This window comes from Amphibalanus amphitrite, unplaced genomic scaffold (genome assembly GCF_019059575.1).
Source record: "Amphibalanus amphitrite isolate SeventyFive unplaced genomic scaffold, NRLGWU_Aamphi_draft 001435F_arrow, whole genome shotgun sequence".
Lineage (NCBI taxonomy): Eukaryota > Metazoa > Arthropoda > Thecostraca > Balanomorpha > Balanidae > Amphibalanus > Amphibalanus amphitrite.
The window spans coordinates 39,628-57,124 of record NW_024882928.1 but is presented as its reverse complement, the minus strand read 5'-3'; the positions used below and the strand labels follow the sequence as shown (position 1 = coordinate 57,124).

General features: G+C 49.5%; 1 protein-coding gene across 1 annotated transcript in view; it reads left to right on the top strand.

Moving 5' to 3' along the window:
- The window catches only part of LOC122373041 (protein inturned-like), a 117,610-nt gene that overhangs the window by 76,964 nt on the left and 23,149 nt on the right, over nt 1-17,497 (top strand). Inside the window, exons 13-23 of the mRNA XM_043350778.1 lie at nt 50-103; nt 145-198; nt 323-376; nt 418-561; nt 698-751; nt 882-935; nt 1,066-1,119; nt 1,250-1,303; nt 1,340-1,393; nt 1,530-1,583; nt 1,714-1,767. Coding sequence (XP_043206713.1) covers nt 50-103; nt 145-198; nt 323-376; nt 418-561; nt 698-751; nt 882-935; nt 1,066-1,119; nt 1,250-1,303; nt 1,340-1,393; nt 1,530-1,583; nt 1,714-1,767 — 684 coding nt within the window. The remainder of the gene's footprint in view (nt 1-49; nt 104-144; nt 199-322; nt 377-417; nt 562-697; nt 752-881; nt 936-1,065; nt 1,120-1,249; nt 1,304-1,339; nt 1,394-1,529; nt 1,584-1,713; nt 1,768-17,497) is intronic.

Genomic DNA, 17,497 nt, shown 5'->3' with positions numbered 1-17,497 from the left:
TGTCAAGGCCTCGGTGCTGCCTGACAGACTGCCCCTCCCGTCTCGGCAGGGTTACCTGGTGTGCTCTCACCTGCCGGTCGAGGACCAGGCCTCTGTCCACCTGGTACTGTCTGACAGACTGTCCCTCCCCTCCCGTCTCGGCAGGATTACCTGGTGTGCTCGCACCTGCCGGTCGAGGACCAGGCCTCTGTCCACCTGGTACTGTCTGACAGACTGTCCCTCCCTCCCCGCAGGGTTACCTGGTGTGCTCTCACCTGCCGGTCGAGGACCAGGCCTCTGTCCACCTGGTGCTGACTGACAGACTGTCCCTCCCTCCCCGCAGGGTTACCTGGTGTGCTCTCACCTGCCGGTCGAGGACCAGGCCTCTGTCCACCTGGTACTGTCTGACAGACTGTCCCTCCCCTCCCGTCTCGGCAGGGTTACCTGGTGTGCTCGCACCTGCCGGTCGAGGACCAGGCCTCTGTCCACCTGGTGCAGTCTGACAGACTGTCCCTCCCCTCCCCGCAGGGTTACCTGGTGTGCTCGCACCTGCCGATCGAGGACCAGGCCTCTGTCCACCTGGTACTGTCTGACAGACTGTCCCTCCCCTCCCGTCTCGGCAGGGTTACCTGGTGTGCTCGCACCTGCCGGTCGAGGACCAGGCCTCTGTCCACCTGGTGCTGTCTGACAGACTGTCCCTCCCCTCCCGTCTGGGCAGGGTTACCTGGTGTGCTCGCACCTGCCGGTCGAGGACCAGGCCTCTGTCCACCTGGTACTGTCTGACAGACTGTCCCTCCCTCCCCGTCTGGGCAGGGTTACCTGGTGTGCTCGCACCTGCCGGTCGAGGACCAGGCCTCTGTCCACCTGGTACTGTCTGACAGACTGTCCCTCCCTCCCCGCAGGGTTACCTGGTGTGCTCGCACCTGCCGGTCGAGGACCAGGCCTCTGTCCACCTGGTGCTGTCTGACAGACTGTCCCTCCCCTCCCGTCTCGGCAGGGTTACCTGGTGTGCTCTCACCTGCCGGTCGAGGACCAGGCCTCTGTCCACCTGGCGCTGTCTGACAGACTGTCCCTCCCTCCCCGCAGGGTTACCTGGTGTGCTCGCACCTGCCGGTCGAGGACCAGGCCTCTGTCCACCTGGTACTGTCTGACAGACTGTCCCTCCCTCCCCGTCTCGGCAGGGTTACCTGGTGTGCTCGCACCTGCCGGTCGAGGACCAGGCCTCTGTCCACCTGGTGCTGTCTGACAGACTGTCCCTCCCTCCCCGCAGGGTTACCTGGTGTGCTCGCACCTGCCGGTCGAGGACCAGGCCTCTGTCCACCTGGTACTGTCTGACAGACTGTCCCTCCCGTCTCGGCAGGGTTACCTGGTGTGCTCTCACCTGCCGGTCGAGGACCAGGCCTCTGTCCACCTGGTACTGTCTGACAGACTGTCCCTCCCCTCCCGTCTGGGCAGGGTTACCTGGTGTGCTCGCACCTGCCGGTCGAGGACCAGGCCTCTGTCCACCTGGTACTGTCTGACAGACTGTCCCTCCCCTCCCGTCTCGGCAGGGTTACCTGGTGTGCTCTCACCTGCCGGTCGAGGACCAGGCCTCTGTCCACCTGGTACTGTCTGACAGACTGTCCCTCCCCTCCCGTCTCGGCAGGGTTACCTGGTGTGCTCGCACCTGCCGGTCGAGGACCAGGCCTCTGTCCACCTGGTACTGTCTGACAGACTGTCCCTCCCTCCCCGCAGGGTTACCTGGTGTGCTCGCACCTGCCGGTCGAGGACCAGGCCTCTGTCCACCTGGTACTGCCTTACAGACTGTCCCTCCCCTCCCGTCTGGGCAGGGTTACCTGTGTCCTTTTTCATAAAGATTCTACAATCCGATTGTAGTTTGTACATTTGTAGTTTTCAAAGTACAATTTTACAAACTACTACTTTTCATAAAGCCTGGACATGCGGCGTCATTAGAATTGTACTTTCGATCCGGGAGCGTAGTTTTGCGGGGCTTCGTCTCCATGGCAACGGAGTAAACAAAAACTTCTGCAACAGTTTTCGATGTTGTGTTGCAAATTGCGTATGGTGTGCTGACAGTTTTTTGCAATTTTTAAAAAGAAATAACCATTGATAAATAACTTGAATGGCTTTTAGGGATCAGCCATCGCTTTGCCCATGCATAGCTAGAACTTTCATGCTGCAAGTATTAACATTTTCAACATTGCAATCATTTGAAGATATGCCTGTTTCGAGATTTGGTATCTGAGTAAGCCCAACAAGTCATTAGTTTCTTGAAAGACTGTTCCATGAATTGTTCAGACAATAATGCAAAAATGACTGAAAAAGGTTTAGGTATGACCTCAGTAAGCCTATCCGAGTTATATAGTGGCAATTAAGGATGTTGTTGACCGTCATATTAGGTACCTAGCGACGGGCTATATGACAGCTTGCTTTGAGCCTTGAAATACCCGTTTTGATAAGTAATGCAACCTAGTGAAACATGAAGCAACAAGAAAGCCATCGAATAAAATGCCAAAATCAAAATGCAAGAGCATTGTGACGAAGCGAGAAGCAAATAGATGGAGCCAGGAGACGGGATGAAAACTGATAAAAATACAAGCCTTTCCTAAAGGAAATGAATTACATCTTGAAGAGAAGGTGCATGGTCATTCCATTGTGTTGGTTGAAGAGACTGAGCCGGAAACGAATAGGACATGATCGTAAGTTGCTCTTTTTTCCAGAGAATTTCATCCGCAAAAAGACTGCTATGTTAATGTAAGATCATGAGCAATGTTAAAAAAAAAAATATGTTACATGAGTCTATCGATGGTAGGTATAGTACCTAGGCTAATGTATTCAGATATTTTGATATCAATAATAACAAGCTATATATATCCTTTACTTTTAGATATTACTCGTGAACTTAATATGACTGCCTAGTGCCTACTGATAAATGGTTTGTATGAATAAGGAAAATAAATTGTTGATAAAATGCTGTCTTTTTATCGAATTATAAACTCTGAATAGGCCCGAACGATGCTACGAGTTTCAGCGCCTTAGTGCCAACTTCCATCTGTTCAAAAACGCCATTGGCGTGGGTCAGCCGGATCGAGGGGGGTCGGGTCGAGCCGTTCAATGCCGGCATTTTTCGGAAATGTGACACTCACATGAAGTTACATATAAACAGGAAAGTGATGAAAATAACCAGTCAAGTGCCTTTTGGGCGAAGAACGAGCGAGCGAGCGAGCGAGTGAGCCCTGCATGTGCAGGGCGCCAGGGTACCTCCAACTGGCTCGTGCAATGTGCACGGCACCCTACCGACCGTTTATTAGCTGTGCACCAAATTCGGATGCAAGCGGCCCAGCCGTTCCCAAGATCTGGATGTGGCGCCCTGCCGTGCGCACGTGCAAACGGGGCCCAAACCAAGGTCATATATACATATGGGGCCCAAAATGACTTTGCATAGTATTCTATCTAACCGGTCCCCAACCGTGTACCAAAGTTGAGCGCAATCGGCCCAGCGGTTCTCTATACATCTGGAGGCACTCCCTGCAAGTACCTCCTTGAAAATGAACACCCCTGACTTTTCACGTGGCACGCAGTAGCGGCGGAACACCTTCAATTAAGGGGGGTGGGGGCACTGCCGACTTTTGGTCCCATTCTTTCCATGCAACACCCATAGGGCTAATGTTAAAATGACAAAATCAAGGGGGGCACGGTGCCCCGGTGCCCCCCCCCCCTCCATTCCACCGCCTATAGTGGCACGGAGGGTCTCTGAAATGCAGCAGGAGTAGTCAGTTACGGGATGGAAGGAATAGGACTACCCAACAAAATAGACCGCAGGCCAATCGGTCCAGCCGTTGCTGAGATATTAGCCTCTCAAAAGTGTTACAGGCCGGGCCGGACCGGGCCGCTCAATACTGATATTTTTTCCGTTTTATTGAAAAGGCCTCACTTCGCTCGCTGCGCTCTCTCGCTCGTAATAATACATATCGTGTATCTGAGCATTATGGTTATTATTTAATTAAATTATTAGCAAAGCTAAGCTGATTCCTATACTTCATCTTCGAAAATCTACACACGGTTAGGGCGTTGTAGATTTCGATTGTATTTTCCGTCAAGTAAATCCCAAAATCAGAGGAACCGTTCTTTTTATGAAACAGATTGCTAGTTTTTTGGCTGATAATTGCCGAATGTGAGTTGTAGGTTTGTTGAATTGTAGTTTGTACTTTAGGATTGTACTTTTTCCTTTATGAAACAGATTTGTACAATCGAAAGTACAAACCTACAAACTACAACTACAATTCTACAATTCCAGGCTTTATGAAAAAGGTCCTTTTTCATAAAGATTCTACAATCCGATTGTAGTTTGTACATTTGTAGTTTTCAAAGTACAATTTTACAAACTACTACTTTTCATAAAGCCTGGACATGCGGCGTCAATAGAATTGTACTTTCGATCCGGAAGCGTAGTTTTGCGGGGCTTCGTCTCCATGGCAACGGTGTAAACAAAAACTTCTGCAACAGTTTTCGATGTTGTGTTGCAAATTGCGTATGGTGTGCTGACAGTTTTTTTGCAATTTTTAAAAGAAATAATTATTGATAAATAGCTTGAATTGCTTTTAGGGATCAGCCATCGCTTTGCACATGCATAGCTAGAACTTTTATGCTGAAAGTATTAACATTTTCAACATTGCAATCCTTTCAAGATGTGCTTCTTTCGAGATTTGGTATCTGAGTAAGTCCAACAAGTCATTAGTTTCTTGAAAGACTGTTTCATGAATTGTCCAGACAATAATGCAAAAATGGCTGAAAAGGGCTTAGGTTAAGCCTATCCGAGTTAAAGAATGATTATTATGGATATTGTTGACCGTCATATTACCTAGTGACGTGACGGGCTATGTGACCTCAAATTGCTTTGAGCCTTGAATTACCCGTTTTGATAAGTAATGTAGCCTAGTGAAACATGAAGCAACAGGAAAGCCAGCGAATAAAATGCCAAAATCAAAATGCAACAGCATTGTGACGAAGCGAGAAGCAAATAGATGGAGCCGGAGGCTGGAGCCACCCAGGAGACGGGATGAAAACTGATAAAAGTGCAAGCCTTTCCTACTGCGTGAAAGGAAATGGGCTACATCTTGAAGAGAAGGTGCATGGTCATTCCACTAGTGTTGGCTGAAGAAACTGAGCGGACATGAGCGTAGGCTGCTCTTTTTCCAGATAATTTCATCCGCAAAAAAGACTGCTATGTTAACCCTCGCGGGTCCGGGGGGGCGTTTTTCGCCCCCCCCCCCTGGCGAATATTTGCGATACCTCCTGAACGCTTTGAGATAGGAAAGCGAAACTTTCAGTACCTTTTCTCCCATCAATTTGACATCTTCTGAAGGAAAAATTTGGACCTAGCCCCCTTGATGACGTCACAGGGTCGATTTTTCTAGACCCCTGCACAGTATATTTCGGCGTCACAGACGCGAACTTCAAATAGCTGCTAAAAATAGAGTTTTAGAGATAAAGACAAATTACGAGCACGGTTGTGTAGCGTTTGTCATTAGAGAAAAATAGAAAAATAGTTTTGGTGACCTGAGGTCAGAGGTCAAGCAACGACCCCGAAAAGTTGTTTAAGTTTTTCGCAAATAACTTCGACAAAAATGCTTTTAGCTTCACCTTTAGACATTATTCGTGAACTTATTATGACTTCCTACTGATAAAAGGTTCGTATGAATAAGGGAAATAAACTGTTGTTAAAATGCCGTCTTTTTATCGAATTATAAACTATGAATAGGCCCGAACGATGCTACGAATTTCAGCGCTTTAGTTCCTTCCGTTCAAAAAACGCCATTGGCGTGGGTCAGCCGGATCGAGGGGGGTCGGGTCGAGCCGTTCAATGCCCGCATTTTTTTTTCTCGGAAATTTGGCACACATGAAGTTATATAAACATATGAAGAAACATATGAAACATATGAAGTCACATGAACATATAAACAGGAAAATGATGAAAATAACCAGTTAAGTGCCTTTTGGGCGAAGAACGAGCGAGCGAGCGAGCGAGTGAGCCGTGCATGTGCAGAGCGCCAGGCCCAGGGTACCTCCAACTGGCTCGTGCAATGTGCACGGGAGTCCCCTCCACTTGGACTAGTGTCAGTTGGTCTAGTATCGTTTGGGCTAGTTCATTTGGTCTAGTGCTTTATTTGGTCTAGTGCCACTTGAGCTAGCTTCATTTGAGCTAGTGTCATATTTGGTCTAGTTCATTTGTGCTAGTTCCCGAAATTTATTTGAAATATATAGTTCCCTGAGATGCTCGGCCATGTTTACCATGAAAAGGTTCGGTCTCGTTGTCGTATATATTTCGTTCGTTCGAATTTGTATAACACACTTCAGATTTCAGATGTTCGGATGTTGGTGTACTTAGTTCAGATGCCCTTTTGCCGGAACAAACATACCTATATAGAGTTTCTTCAAACCTTAAAGGCAACCCGCCCAAATCTTGATGTTTCGGATTTAAACGTTCAGTGTGATAGCATATCCCACGCCACGAAGGAATTCCGCCCGCTCTATGGTGCCTTCCGCTAGTCTGGTTATAAGTGTTGTCAGGCGTTTATTCATATTTTTAACAGTTTTCTTGGATTTTTGAACGTCATGACCCGCCTTAAACCTGAAAAGATCGTTAACTTGTAAATTTTCTTCACGCTGGAGCGCTGCGAAGCAACGGAAGATGGAGGGATGGGGGGAATCCAGCATGGCCTGTATCCCCCGATGCCATCCCTCAAGCTTGTTGGTTGTTCGGGGTATGCCAGATATGGTCCTTTCCTTAACATTCCACATTTCTTTTGGAATTTGGGGGTTTCGGCGAACCCCTCTGCGCCCTTGCCTTCCTATATATGTGTCCTCAAAGTAATCATAAAGGTCTGTTAATCCCTCGATGACAATTTGCTCGACATATTCTTGAAGTTGTTCAAAATCTTCGTTCACATTTTCAACGTCAAGGAAGGCAAGAGCGCAGAGGGATTTCACCGCTTCTCGAACTTCCGGTTGATTAATGTAATTTTCCGTTTTCTCCCTGAACCTTCCGCCAAACCGCTGGAGTTAAATGAAAGAAACAGCCTGCTACACTCACTTGAGGAAATTCAGTTAACAAAGCGCGCTTACTAGCTAACTCAAAGTCCATGATGCAAAGATGAGGCGCAAGATTTGGGCGAGCATCCTTTAAAATTTGGAAAAGCTTTATATATGTTTGAGTAGTTTTGTTGGGCTAAAGGGCATAAATGCAAGGAAAGACGCGTCCATTTGGCCCGCCAATGATAACATGTATGGTATATAACTGAAGAAATAAAGTAGGTGCCACTTTGAATGTTCCGTCCATCATCCAAATGTTATTTTTGCTTAATTCGTCTAGCATGACTTCGGAAGAAAAGACTATCAGTCTGTCGTTTCGATCATCTTCATTGTCATACAGCAGGAAACGATGCTCTTCTTCTCCCCGTTTTGTCGTTTTGTACTTCTCTGGAATTATAATGCCTGACCTGTTGAGTGGCGCTACTTCATGTCCGATTTCTGAATGTTTTCGTTTTCTTTGGATACGTTGCGAAATTGCCTTTCTAGTTGGAGCTTCTGTTGTGGCTTCTCTACTCAAATTCATATCACTTATAATTCTTCTTGGACGCAAATTTGACGTTTCTGCCTGTTCCATAGCTTTGTCCAATGCCGAAACAACTTCAACTCTTGCCGGAACTGGGGGGTGGTTGTGAATTTGCCTAGTAACAACTTGTCTTTCGGTATGATATCGTAATGATGTTGAAACAGATCCTTTACATCCTTTGTTTTCGCATCGCCAATTTTGAGTGGTAATATTTGAAGTATTCTTTCGGTAGACAAAACCTTCGAAGCTTAATTTGTCCCCACCCCTTGATGACTTAAAAATTTCCATAGCTACAGCCGATAACCCGTAATTTGCGTCTATCACACAACAAATTTACCTCGCTTCAGTCGAAACAGAAAAGGAATGAAAGCTGCCTCGTGAAGTTCTGTAAATAAATAAAATAACCGCAAAATCTTTTCCTCGTGAGTCTAATTATTGTGCCAAGCATGATAATACACCTCCATCATGGAAATGAGTCTGCTGAAAGCTAGACGAAATTACGGCACTAGACCAAAGGCACTAGCTCAAATGAATGGCACTTTGGCACTAGCTCAAACGAAACTAGCCAAACTGGCGCTAGACCAGCTGAAGCACTAGACCAATTGCACTAGCTCAAAAGGCACTAGACCAAATGATGCTAGACGAAGAGAGTGGCACCCGTGCACGGCACCCTAACCACCGTTTACTGTGCACCAAAGTCGGATGCAAGCGGCCCAGCCGTAAAGGTGGTAAAGGTGGTAAAGGTGGTAAAGGTTAGTCAGGGTAAGGTGATATAGCACTTATGGAAACGTCATTTACGCTTGAACAATGGTTCGTTTATGTCTTGATTAATGCTTATGCGGTGACACACGCAAGCATACATCGAGCGTTCGTAAGGACTTATGCATGCTTGCATTTATGCATGCATTGTGAAGACTTGCATACCCACACCCACGCATAAAGCCAGCCAGGGCTAATATATGGATGAAAACGTTACATTTTGACCTGAAATCTGAATTCGAATGACATTGTATGACATTTCCTTGGCAATTAGAGGTGCGTATTGACATGTAGCTTAACCCTCGCCCTGTGTCCTTTTTCATAAAGATTCTACAATCCGATTGTAGTTTGTACATTTGTAGTTTTCAAAGTACAATTTTACAAACTACTACTTTTCATAAAGCCTGGACATGCGGCGTCAATAGAATTGTACTTTCGATCCGGGAGCGTAGTTTTGCGGGGCTTCGTCTCCATGGCAACGGAGTAAACAAAAACTTCTGCAACAGCATGCAACAGTTTTCGATGTTGTGTTGCAAATTGCGTATGGTGTGCTGACAGTTTTTTGCAATTTTTAAAAGAAATAATTATTGATAAATAACTTGAATTGCTTTTAGGGATCAGCCATCCCTTTGCACATGCATAGCTAGAACTTTTATGCTGAAAGTATTAACATTTTCAACATTGCAATCATTTCAAGATGTGCTTGTTTCGAGATTTGGTATCTGGGTAAGTCCAACAAGTCATTAGTTTCTTGAAAGAATGCTTCATGAATTGTTCAGACAATAATGCAAAAATGGCTGAAAAGGGTTTAGGTTAAGCCTATCCGAGTTATGGAGTGGTTATTATGGATATTGTTGACCGTCATATTACCTAACGACGAGCTATGTGACCTCAAATTGCTTTGAGCCTTGAATTATCCCGTTTTGATAAAGTAGGATGCAGCCTAGTGAAACAAACATGAAGCAACAAGAAAGCCAGCGAATCAAATGCCAAAATCAAAATGCAAGAGCATTGTGACGAAGCGAGAAGCAAATACATGGAGGCTGGAGCCACCCAGGAGACGGGATGAAAACTGATAAAAATACAAGCTTTCCTACTGCGTGAAAGGAAATGGGCTACATCTTGAAGAGAAGGTGCATGGTCATTCCATTAGTGTTGGTTGAAGAAACTGAGCCGGAAACGAATAGGACATGAGCGTAGGCTGCTCTTTTTTTCCCCAGAGAACTTTATCCGCAAAAAATGTTATGTTAATGTTAGATTATGAGCTATGTTAAAAAAAAATAATGTTACATGAGTCGATCGATGGTAGGTTAAGGTATGGTACCTACCTAGACATAAAATGTATTCAGATATTGATATCAATAATAGCTAGGTATATATTTATCCTTCACTTTTAGATATTATTCGTGAACTTATTATAACTACCTACTGAGAAAAGGTTCGTATGAATAAGGAAAATAAATTGTTGATAAAATGCCGTCTTTTTGTCGAATTATAAACAATGAATAGGCCCGAACGATGCTACGAATTTCAGCGCTTTAGTTCCTTCCGTTCAAAAACGCCAATGGCGTGGGTCAGCCGGATCGAGGGGGGAGGGTCGAGCCGTTCAATGCCAGCATTTTTTTCGGAAATGCGGCACACTTGAAGTTATATATAAACAGGAAAATGATGAAAATAACCAGTTAAGTGCCTTTTGGGCGAAAAACGAGCGGGAACAAAGTTAACACCTCTTCTTTTTGCTTTTTGCACATGCAGTGGGGGCCACTCACATAGGTCAAGAGTATCCGACCTTTGGTAGAAGGGATGCAGCTACCTTACAACAATTACCGCAAGACGATCGCCCTAGCGGGCCAGCGGCTGCTGAGATATGAGCCTACCAAAATCACTACTTTTGCAAAACAGCTTGAGAATGAACACCCTTGACTTCACGTGGCACGCAGTAGCGGCGGAACACCTTCAATTAAGGGGGGGGGGAGGGCACTGCCGACTTTTGGTCCTATTCTTTCCATGCAACGTCCATAGGGCTAATGATAAAATAGCAAAATCAAAGGGGGGTACGGTGCCCCGGTGCCCCCCCCCGTTCCATCGCCTATGGTGGTACGTGCCACGAGGGTTTCTGAAATGCATTAAGAGTGGTCAATTACGGGGTAGAAGGAATAGGACTACCCAACAAAAAAGACCGAAGGCCAATCGGTCCAGCGGTTGCTGAGATATTAGCCCGGCAAAAGTGTTACTGGCCGGGCCGGACCAGGCGGCTCAATACTAAGATTCTTTCGTTATATTTAAAAGACCTCGCTTCGCTTGCTGCGCTCTCTCGCTCAGTAATAATACATATCGTGTATCTGAGCATTGGTTATTATTGAATTAAATTATTAGCAACGTTAAGCTGATTCCTATGCTTCATCTCCGAAATTCTACACAGTACACACGGTTAGGGCGTTGTAGAATTCGATTGTATTTTCCGTCAAGGACATCCCAAAATCAGAGGAACCGTTCTTTTTATGAAACAGATTGCTAGTTTTTTGGCTGATAATTGCCGAATGTGAGTTGTAGGTTTGTGGAATTGTAGTTTGTACATTCGGATTGTACTTTTTCCTTTATGAAACAGATTTGTACAATCGAAAGTACAAACCTACAAACTACAACTACAATTATACAATTCCAGGCTTTATGAAAAAGGACACTGGCAGGGCATTTTTCATAACACGGCCTGTGTCCTTTTTCATAAAGATTCTACAATCCAATTGTAGTTTGTACATTTGTAGTTTTCAAAGTACAATTTTACAAACTACTACTTTTCATAAAGCCTGGACATGCGGCATCCATAGAATTGTACTTTCGATCCCGGAGCGTAGTTTTGCGGGGCTTCGTCTCCATGGCAACGGAGTAATTAGTAAACAAAAACTTCTGAAACAGTTTTCGATGTTGTGTTGCAAATTGCGTATGATGTACTGATAGTTTTTGCGATTTTTAAAAGAAATAATTATTGATAGATAACTTGAAATGCTTTTAGAGATCAGCCATCGCTTATCACATGCATAGCTAGAACTTTTATGCTGAAAGTATTAACATTTTCAACATTGCAATCATTTCAAGATATGCCTGTCTCGAGATTTGGTATCTGAGTTAGTCCAATAAGTCATAAGTTTCTTCAAAGACTGTTTCATGAATTGTTCAGACAATAATGCAAAAATGGCTAAAAAAGGTTAAGGTATGACCTCAGTAAGCCTATCCGACCCCGCAGGGGGCTGACCGTGGTCAGAGCTGCTGCTTAGCCGGGGTCATCTGGCTCCGGCTGTGCGGCGGCTGTGACTTCGGCCAGTAAGGGGAGTAGCGCCCCCTCGGCCCCAGCTTGACGCGCGTTTTGACCTGGACTTGCCTTGCTTACTGGATGGATTGTCTGCAGGATTGGCCCCGCAGGGGGTTGGCAGTGGCCGGGGTCGCTGTCGGACTGGGTTCCTTGGGCCTTTGCCCCGCGGCGGCCTTGGCCTCGGCCAGCAAGGGGAGTAGCGCCCCCTCGGCCCCAGCTTGACCCATGCTTGCTTGCGACTTGCTTTGATCGCTGGTTGGACAGATGGTACGGCCCGACTTTTCTTGGTTTTCGTGGTTTTGTTTCTCTTGAGCGGTCTCTGTTTGCTTTTGCTTTGCTTTTCACCGGATGTCCGCGTTTCTTTCGATCACAGCTTTCTGATTCTTTTCCTACCTTTTTCGTTGTTTTTGCACCCGCAGGAACACAGCCGAGTTGGGCTAGTGTAAGGGGAGTGGCGTCCCCTCGGGTACCAGCCGGTTTTACTAGGCTAGGCGAGCCGACCCGTACCCCAGGACAACGGGATCCTGGAGGTTGAGCCCCCCACCGTGCGGAGCCAGTCGCGGTGGCTGGGCAACACGCCTCTTTGGCCCTGAGTTCTGTAAGGGCGGGACACTCAGTGGGGCGCCGCACTTGAGGAGCCATTCCCAGTCGTGACGCCGCCGGGGGTGGTGTCTGAGAGGTGTCGCCGGCGGGGTTCGGGCACTTGTGCTCGTCCTCCGTCGGTGGGACTGATCTGTCGCTGCCCCTGGCGGTGACTCGGCTAGGCGTCAAGGGAGGAGGCGGTATCCGACCGTGGGGGGTGGTGAGTCTCTCTCTCCCCCGCGGAAGGTGCCGCCAAGTCCCGTACAGTCAGCTCGGCCGTCCCAGGCCTTGTAGCGGCGCCGTTGCGGAGCGTCGGCGGCCGAGCTGGCGGAGACCAAGCACACTCCATGGATAACTCGACCAACCCCCCTTCCCCCACTCTTACCAATCCTTCGGCCTCGGCCGATCCTCGCCCGTTGGCCTCGGCCGACAGGCGAACGGTGCTTGAAAAAGGTCCACGATCTCCTAAGATCCTCATCTTCCGGAGCGCAGACAGGGAGCTGAGCTCTCTGTCGCCCTTCCAGCGGAAGGATGGCTGCGACCGGTTTGGTTCGATAGTTCGTTGTGACCGGATGCGTGATGGCGCGCTGGAGGTCGAGTTCAGGAAAAGCGAGGAGGCGGCGAAAGCATTGGACGCTACTCGCTTCGTGTTCTCCGAGGGACGGGCATCCGGCCGGAGGCTCGTTTCCATCCCGCTTACAGTGGAGCCCCACCGTTCTAAGAACTCCTCACGAGGGGTCATTAACTGTTTCGATTTGAGGGGAGTGAGCGACGAGGATATTGCGGACGGGCTCGCCGATTTCGGCGTGACAGCGGCTCGCCGCATCATGACGAAGAGAGGCACGGTCTCGACCAACAACATCATTCTGACATTTGACTCTACCGACTTGCCGAGTGAGATTCGCGTGGGCTACGTGAAGGTTCGCGTGCGGCCTTTCGTCCCAGCGCCCATGCGCTGCTTCCGCTGCCAACGTTTCGGCCACACAAAGGACAACTGCCGAGGAAGACCCACGTGCTCCAAGTGTGCTTCGCAGGACCACACTGACGAAACCTGTGACTCGGAGACCCCCCGATGCGTCAACTGCGGAGAGGGGCAGACGCCGCACTCCGCGTATGATAGGTCTTGCCCTGCATACGTCAAGGAGAAAGAGATCATGACCATCAAGGCTACCAGAAATCTGTCTTTCAAAGAGGCCCGGGAGGTGTACAACCAGAGTCACCCGAAGACCTCGTATGCCCAGAAGGTGAGAGTCACAAACTCTACCGATGCCTCCCAGATGAGCGTAGCACAGCTCGTGCAGCTTCTCAAACGATTCGGCCTCACCGTCGTAGCCACTGGTGACTCAGCGGACAACACGGCGCCTCGTGCGCCGCCGAGCAACACAGAGCAGGCTGCTCAAGAGTCAGTGTGGGGTCCACCCAGTCCCGCTCCAGCCGCGAACGGTAATGGAGACGATTGGATCGTCGTCCAGCGCCGACAGGGTGGTCGGCGCCCCCCGGCGCAGGGTAAGGCGCCACCCACCCCGCCCCGCCCCCGACCGTCTACGGCGGTGCAGGAGGCTCTGCGGCGGGGGGAGGAGGAGAGAAGGGCACGTGAGGCGAGGAGGGCTCGCCTCGTCCAGAAGGCCCTCGAGGCTAAGGAAGCCTCGTCTGCCGACTCCGCCTCCGGGAGTGCCAATGCGGCTGTCGCCGCTGACACCCCGGAGACACCTGAGGCGGGGACTCGGCCCATCATGGGTCCCCCGCCGCCTCCTCCACCTCCGCAGCGGCGGCCACCACCGCCGCTGCCAGAGACGCCTGTGTCGAGGACACAGGCCGCCGCCTCGACATCCCCGTCGGGGCGGCAACAGCCCTCCGCGGCTCCAGGGCGCCTCGCCAAGCGGCAGACGCCCCCGAGCTGGTCACCTTCGGAGGGCGACGCCCCCCGGTCGAAAAGGCCCCAGCCGGGCCCGAGCCATGCCCGATCTGCCTCTGCTGAAGGGAGGCTTCACCGAGAGGGCTCAGGGCACCCCCGTATCCGCTACGGGGGGAGCGCCTCCTCGGAGTTAGAGGACCTAGTCTAGTCTTTCAGTCTAGTCATTTCCTCTTTTATCCTTTTATCTTTTTCGCGCTATTGCGCTTTTTTACCAGGTGCATTTCTCTCGGTGCTTTTTACCTTTTTTGTGGTCAGTCAGGTATCTGTGTGCGCCTTTGCCTCATGTTATACGCGCCCTTTTTGCGCCTTTTTAACCACGCCTTTTATTCTACAGTGGAACTGTAGAGGCCTCCGGGCCAACTACCAGGACCTACAGTCTCTTATCCGTTGGCGCACACCCCTTGTTTTAGGTCTCCAGGAGACCAAGCTAGCGCCAAACGTTACCTTTGCCATCAAGGGCTACTCTGTTTTTAGAAGAGACCTGGACACCCCTACCATTGCCCATGGAGGTGTGCTTCTGGCGGTTCACCACAGCGTACCTGCTCGCCAGGTGCCGCTGCAGACTCCTCTGCAGGCGGTGGCCGCCAGAGTTGATTTCAACCACCGGGAACTGACAGTGTGCTCTTTATACCTACCACCAGGTATAGCGCTCCCGGTGGTTGAGCTGCATCGACTTGTCGATGAGCTTCCACCTCCGGTCCTGGTAGTCGGCGATTTTAATGCCCATAGCCTGGCGTGGGGATGCGACACGACTGGCACTCGTGGTCGACTTTTAGAATCTTTTATCCGCGATGAGGCGCTGTGTATTTTAAATACAGGACAGCGCACCCATTTTACAACACCCTCCGGTCAAACATCGGCTCTGGACCTGAGCTTAGTCAGTCCGCGGCTAGCTCAGCTTTTTACCTGGTCCGTCCATGACGACCCACTCGGGAGCGACCACTTCCCAGTGTGGCTGGAGCACCAGGAGTCCCCAGTGTCAGGCAACCGTCCACCTAGGTGGAATGTTCGGAAGGCCGACTGGGGCGAATTCCAGGCCGCCGTAGAGGCCACGGTTTTATCCAGAGCCGACCCCTCTGTGATGTCTACAGAGGATTTTACATGTTTACTCATTGACTCCGCAAACGGGTGCATACCCAAGACGTCGAGTCAGCCTCGTCGTCCTCCGGTCCCGTGGTGGACCAAGGAATGCGGAGATGCGATTCGTGCCAGGAAGCGCGCTTTTAGAAAGTTTGACCGGAGTAGTACTACTGAGAACCTCATCGCTTTTAAGAAAGCGCGGGCTTTTGCCCGTCGCGTTTTAAAAGAGGCAAAGGCTGTTTCATGGCGCACGTACGTGAGTTCCTTAAACCGTTTTACTCCTACGACCCAGATATGGGCACGCATGAAGCGCATTGAAGGCCGGTTCAGCTCTGTTCCGCTTCCGGTTTTAAGAGTGAACAACACGGACATATCCCACCCTTTAGACGTCGCAGAGACGATAGGCCGTGCACTCTATCAGCGCTGCCGAGGAGAGCCGTCCTCACGACCTGCACCAGCCGCCGTGGACTTCAGCACAGCTGAAAATTTGATGTACAATGAGCCTTTCTCTATGGCTGAGCTCACGTCTGCCATCAGCTCGTTGCGCAGCGTCTCAGAAGGTCCGGATGCTGTCCACAACGACATGCTCCGTCATCTCCCAGCAGTTGCCCTCGAGGCGCTGCTAGCAACTTTCAATTCGCTTTGGGAGACTAGCACTTTCCCTGAGACCTGGCGGGAAGCCACTATCATTCCTATCTTGAAGGCTGGCAAGTCGGGACATGACCCTCTCCACTATCGGCCCATCTCTCTCACATCATCGCTTTCAAAGCTGATGGAGAAGATGGTCAATGTGCGTCTTAGCTGGTTTTTGGAACATCACGGTGTTTTTACAAACGCCCAGTGCGGCTTTAGAAAGCACCGCAGCCCTGTTGACCACATTTTAGCCCTCGACACCGAGATACGCACCTGTTTTACTGAAAAGAAGCACCTTGGAGCACTGTTCTTTGATATTGAGGCGGCCTATGATACAGTGTTACGACACAGAATACTTTCCAAAGTACACAAGTACGGCATACGCGGCCGGATGGGCCTCTTTATTAAGAACTTTTTATCGGGTCGTCGGTTCAAAGTCCGAGTTGGCAGTAGTCTTTCGAGCAGTTTTACCCAAGATAACGGAGTTCCCCAGGGCGGGGTGCTTAGTGTGGCGCTCTTTGCAGTGGCGATCAATGACATCGCTGATGATCTGCCGGTCTCGATCGGTAGATCGCTCTTCGTGGATGATTTTGCCATTTGGTTTGCCGCTTCAAGCGCTCGGCATATGGCCAGACAGCTGCAGCTTGCAGTGACGCGGTTGGAGAGATGGAGTCGAGACAACGGTCTTCGTTTTTCAACAACGAAGACCGTCGCTATGCACTTTTGCCGCCGCCGCTGCGGCGACCTTCCCTTGGGAATCCAGCTCTATGGACAGATGATTCCTACTCGTCCGGTGGCGAAGTTTCTTGGGATCTTTTTTGACAGTCGTTTAACGTATAAAGAACATTTTAGAACGCTTCGGGAACGATGTTTTAAATCCCTGAACGTTTTAAAATGTGTCGCCCGCACATCTTATGGTGCGGACCGCAGGACCCTTCTTCTTCTATATCGATCTATTGTACGATCGAAGCTAGATTACGCTTCTTTTGTCTACGATTCAGCGAGTGAATCTAGCAAGAGGGTCCTGGATACAGTCCATCATGCAGCACTCCGAGTAGCCACCGGAGCATTCCGCACCTCGCCCAGGAGCAGCATTCTTGCTGAGGCGCATGAACCGCCACTTTCACTCCGCCGTCAGATGTTGGGTATGCGGTACGCGCTGAAACTGCGCCAATTTCCTATGCACCCGACGTACCCATACGTTTTTTCACGGCATGCCACCCGATGTAACGGAAGGTTACGACCCTCGTTCGGAGTGCGCATGAAAGAACTGTTTTCAATAGCTGACATAGCATTGCGTAACGTTCGTCGTACCTGGGCTGCGCCCCCTCCACCGTGGAAAAGTGTCAGTCCACAGGTGGATCTTTCGCTTTCTGCAGTTCCAAAGGGCAAGTTGCTGCCTGCAGAGGCACGAGTCCGAGCCTTGGAACACCTTGCCTCTTACGATGGTTTTATTCCTGTATTCACAGACGGCTCTAAAACACCTGAGGGAGCGGGCTGTTCTTTCGTCGCTGGCGACGATACCCGTTCATTTTCGTTGCCATCTTTCGCCTCGGTGTTTTCATCGGAACTTGTTGCCATCGAGAAGGCTTTGTGTTTTATTGAGGTATCGGACGGACCTTTT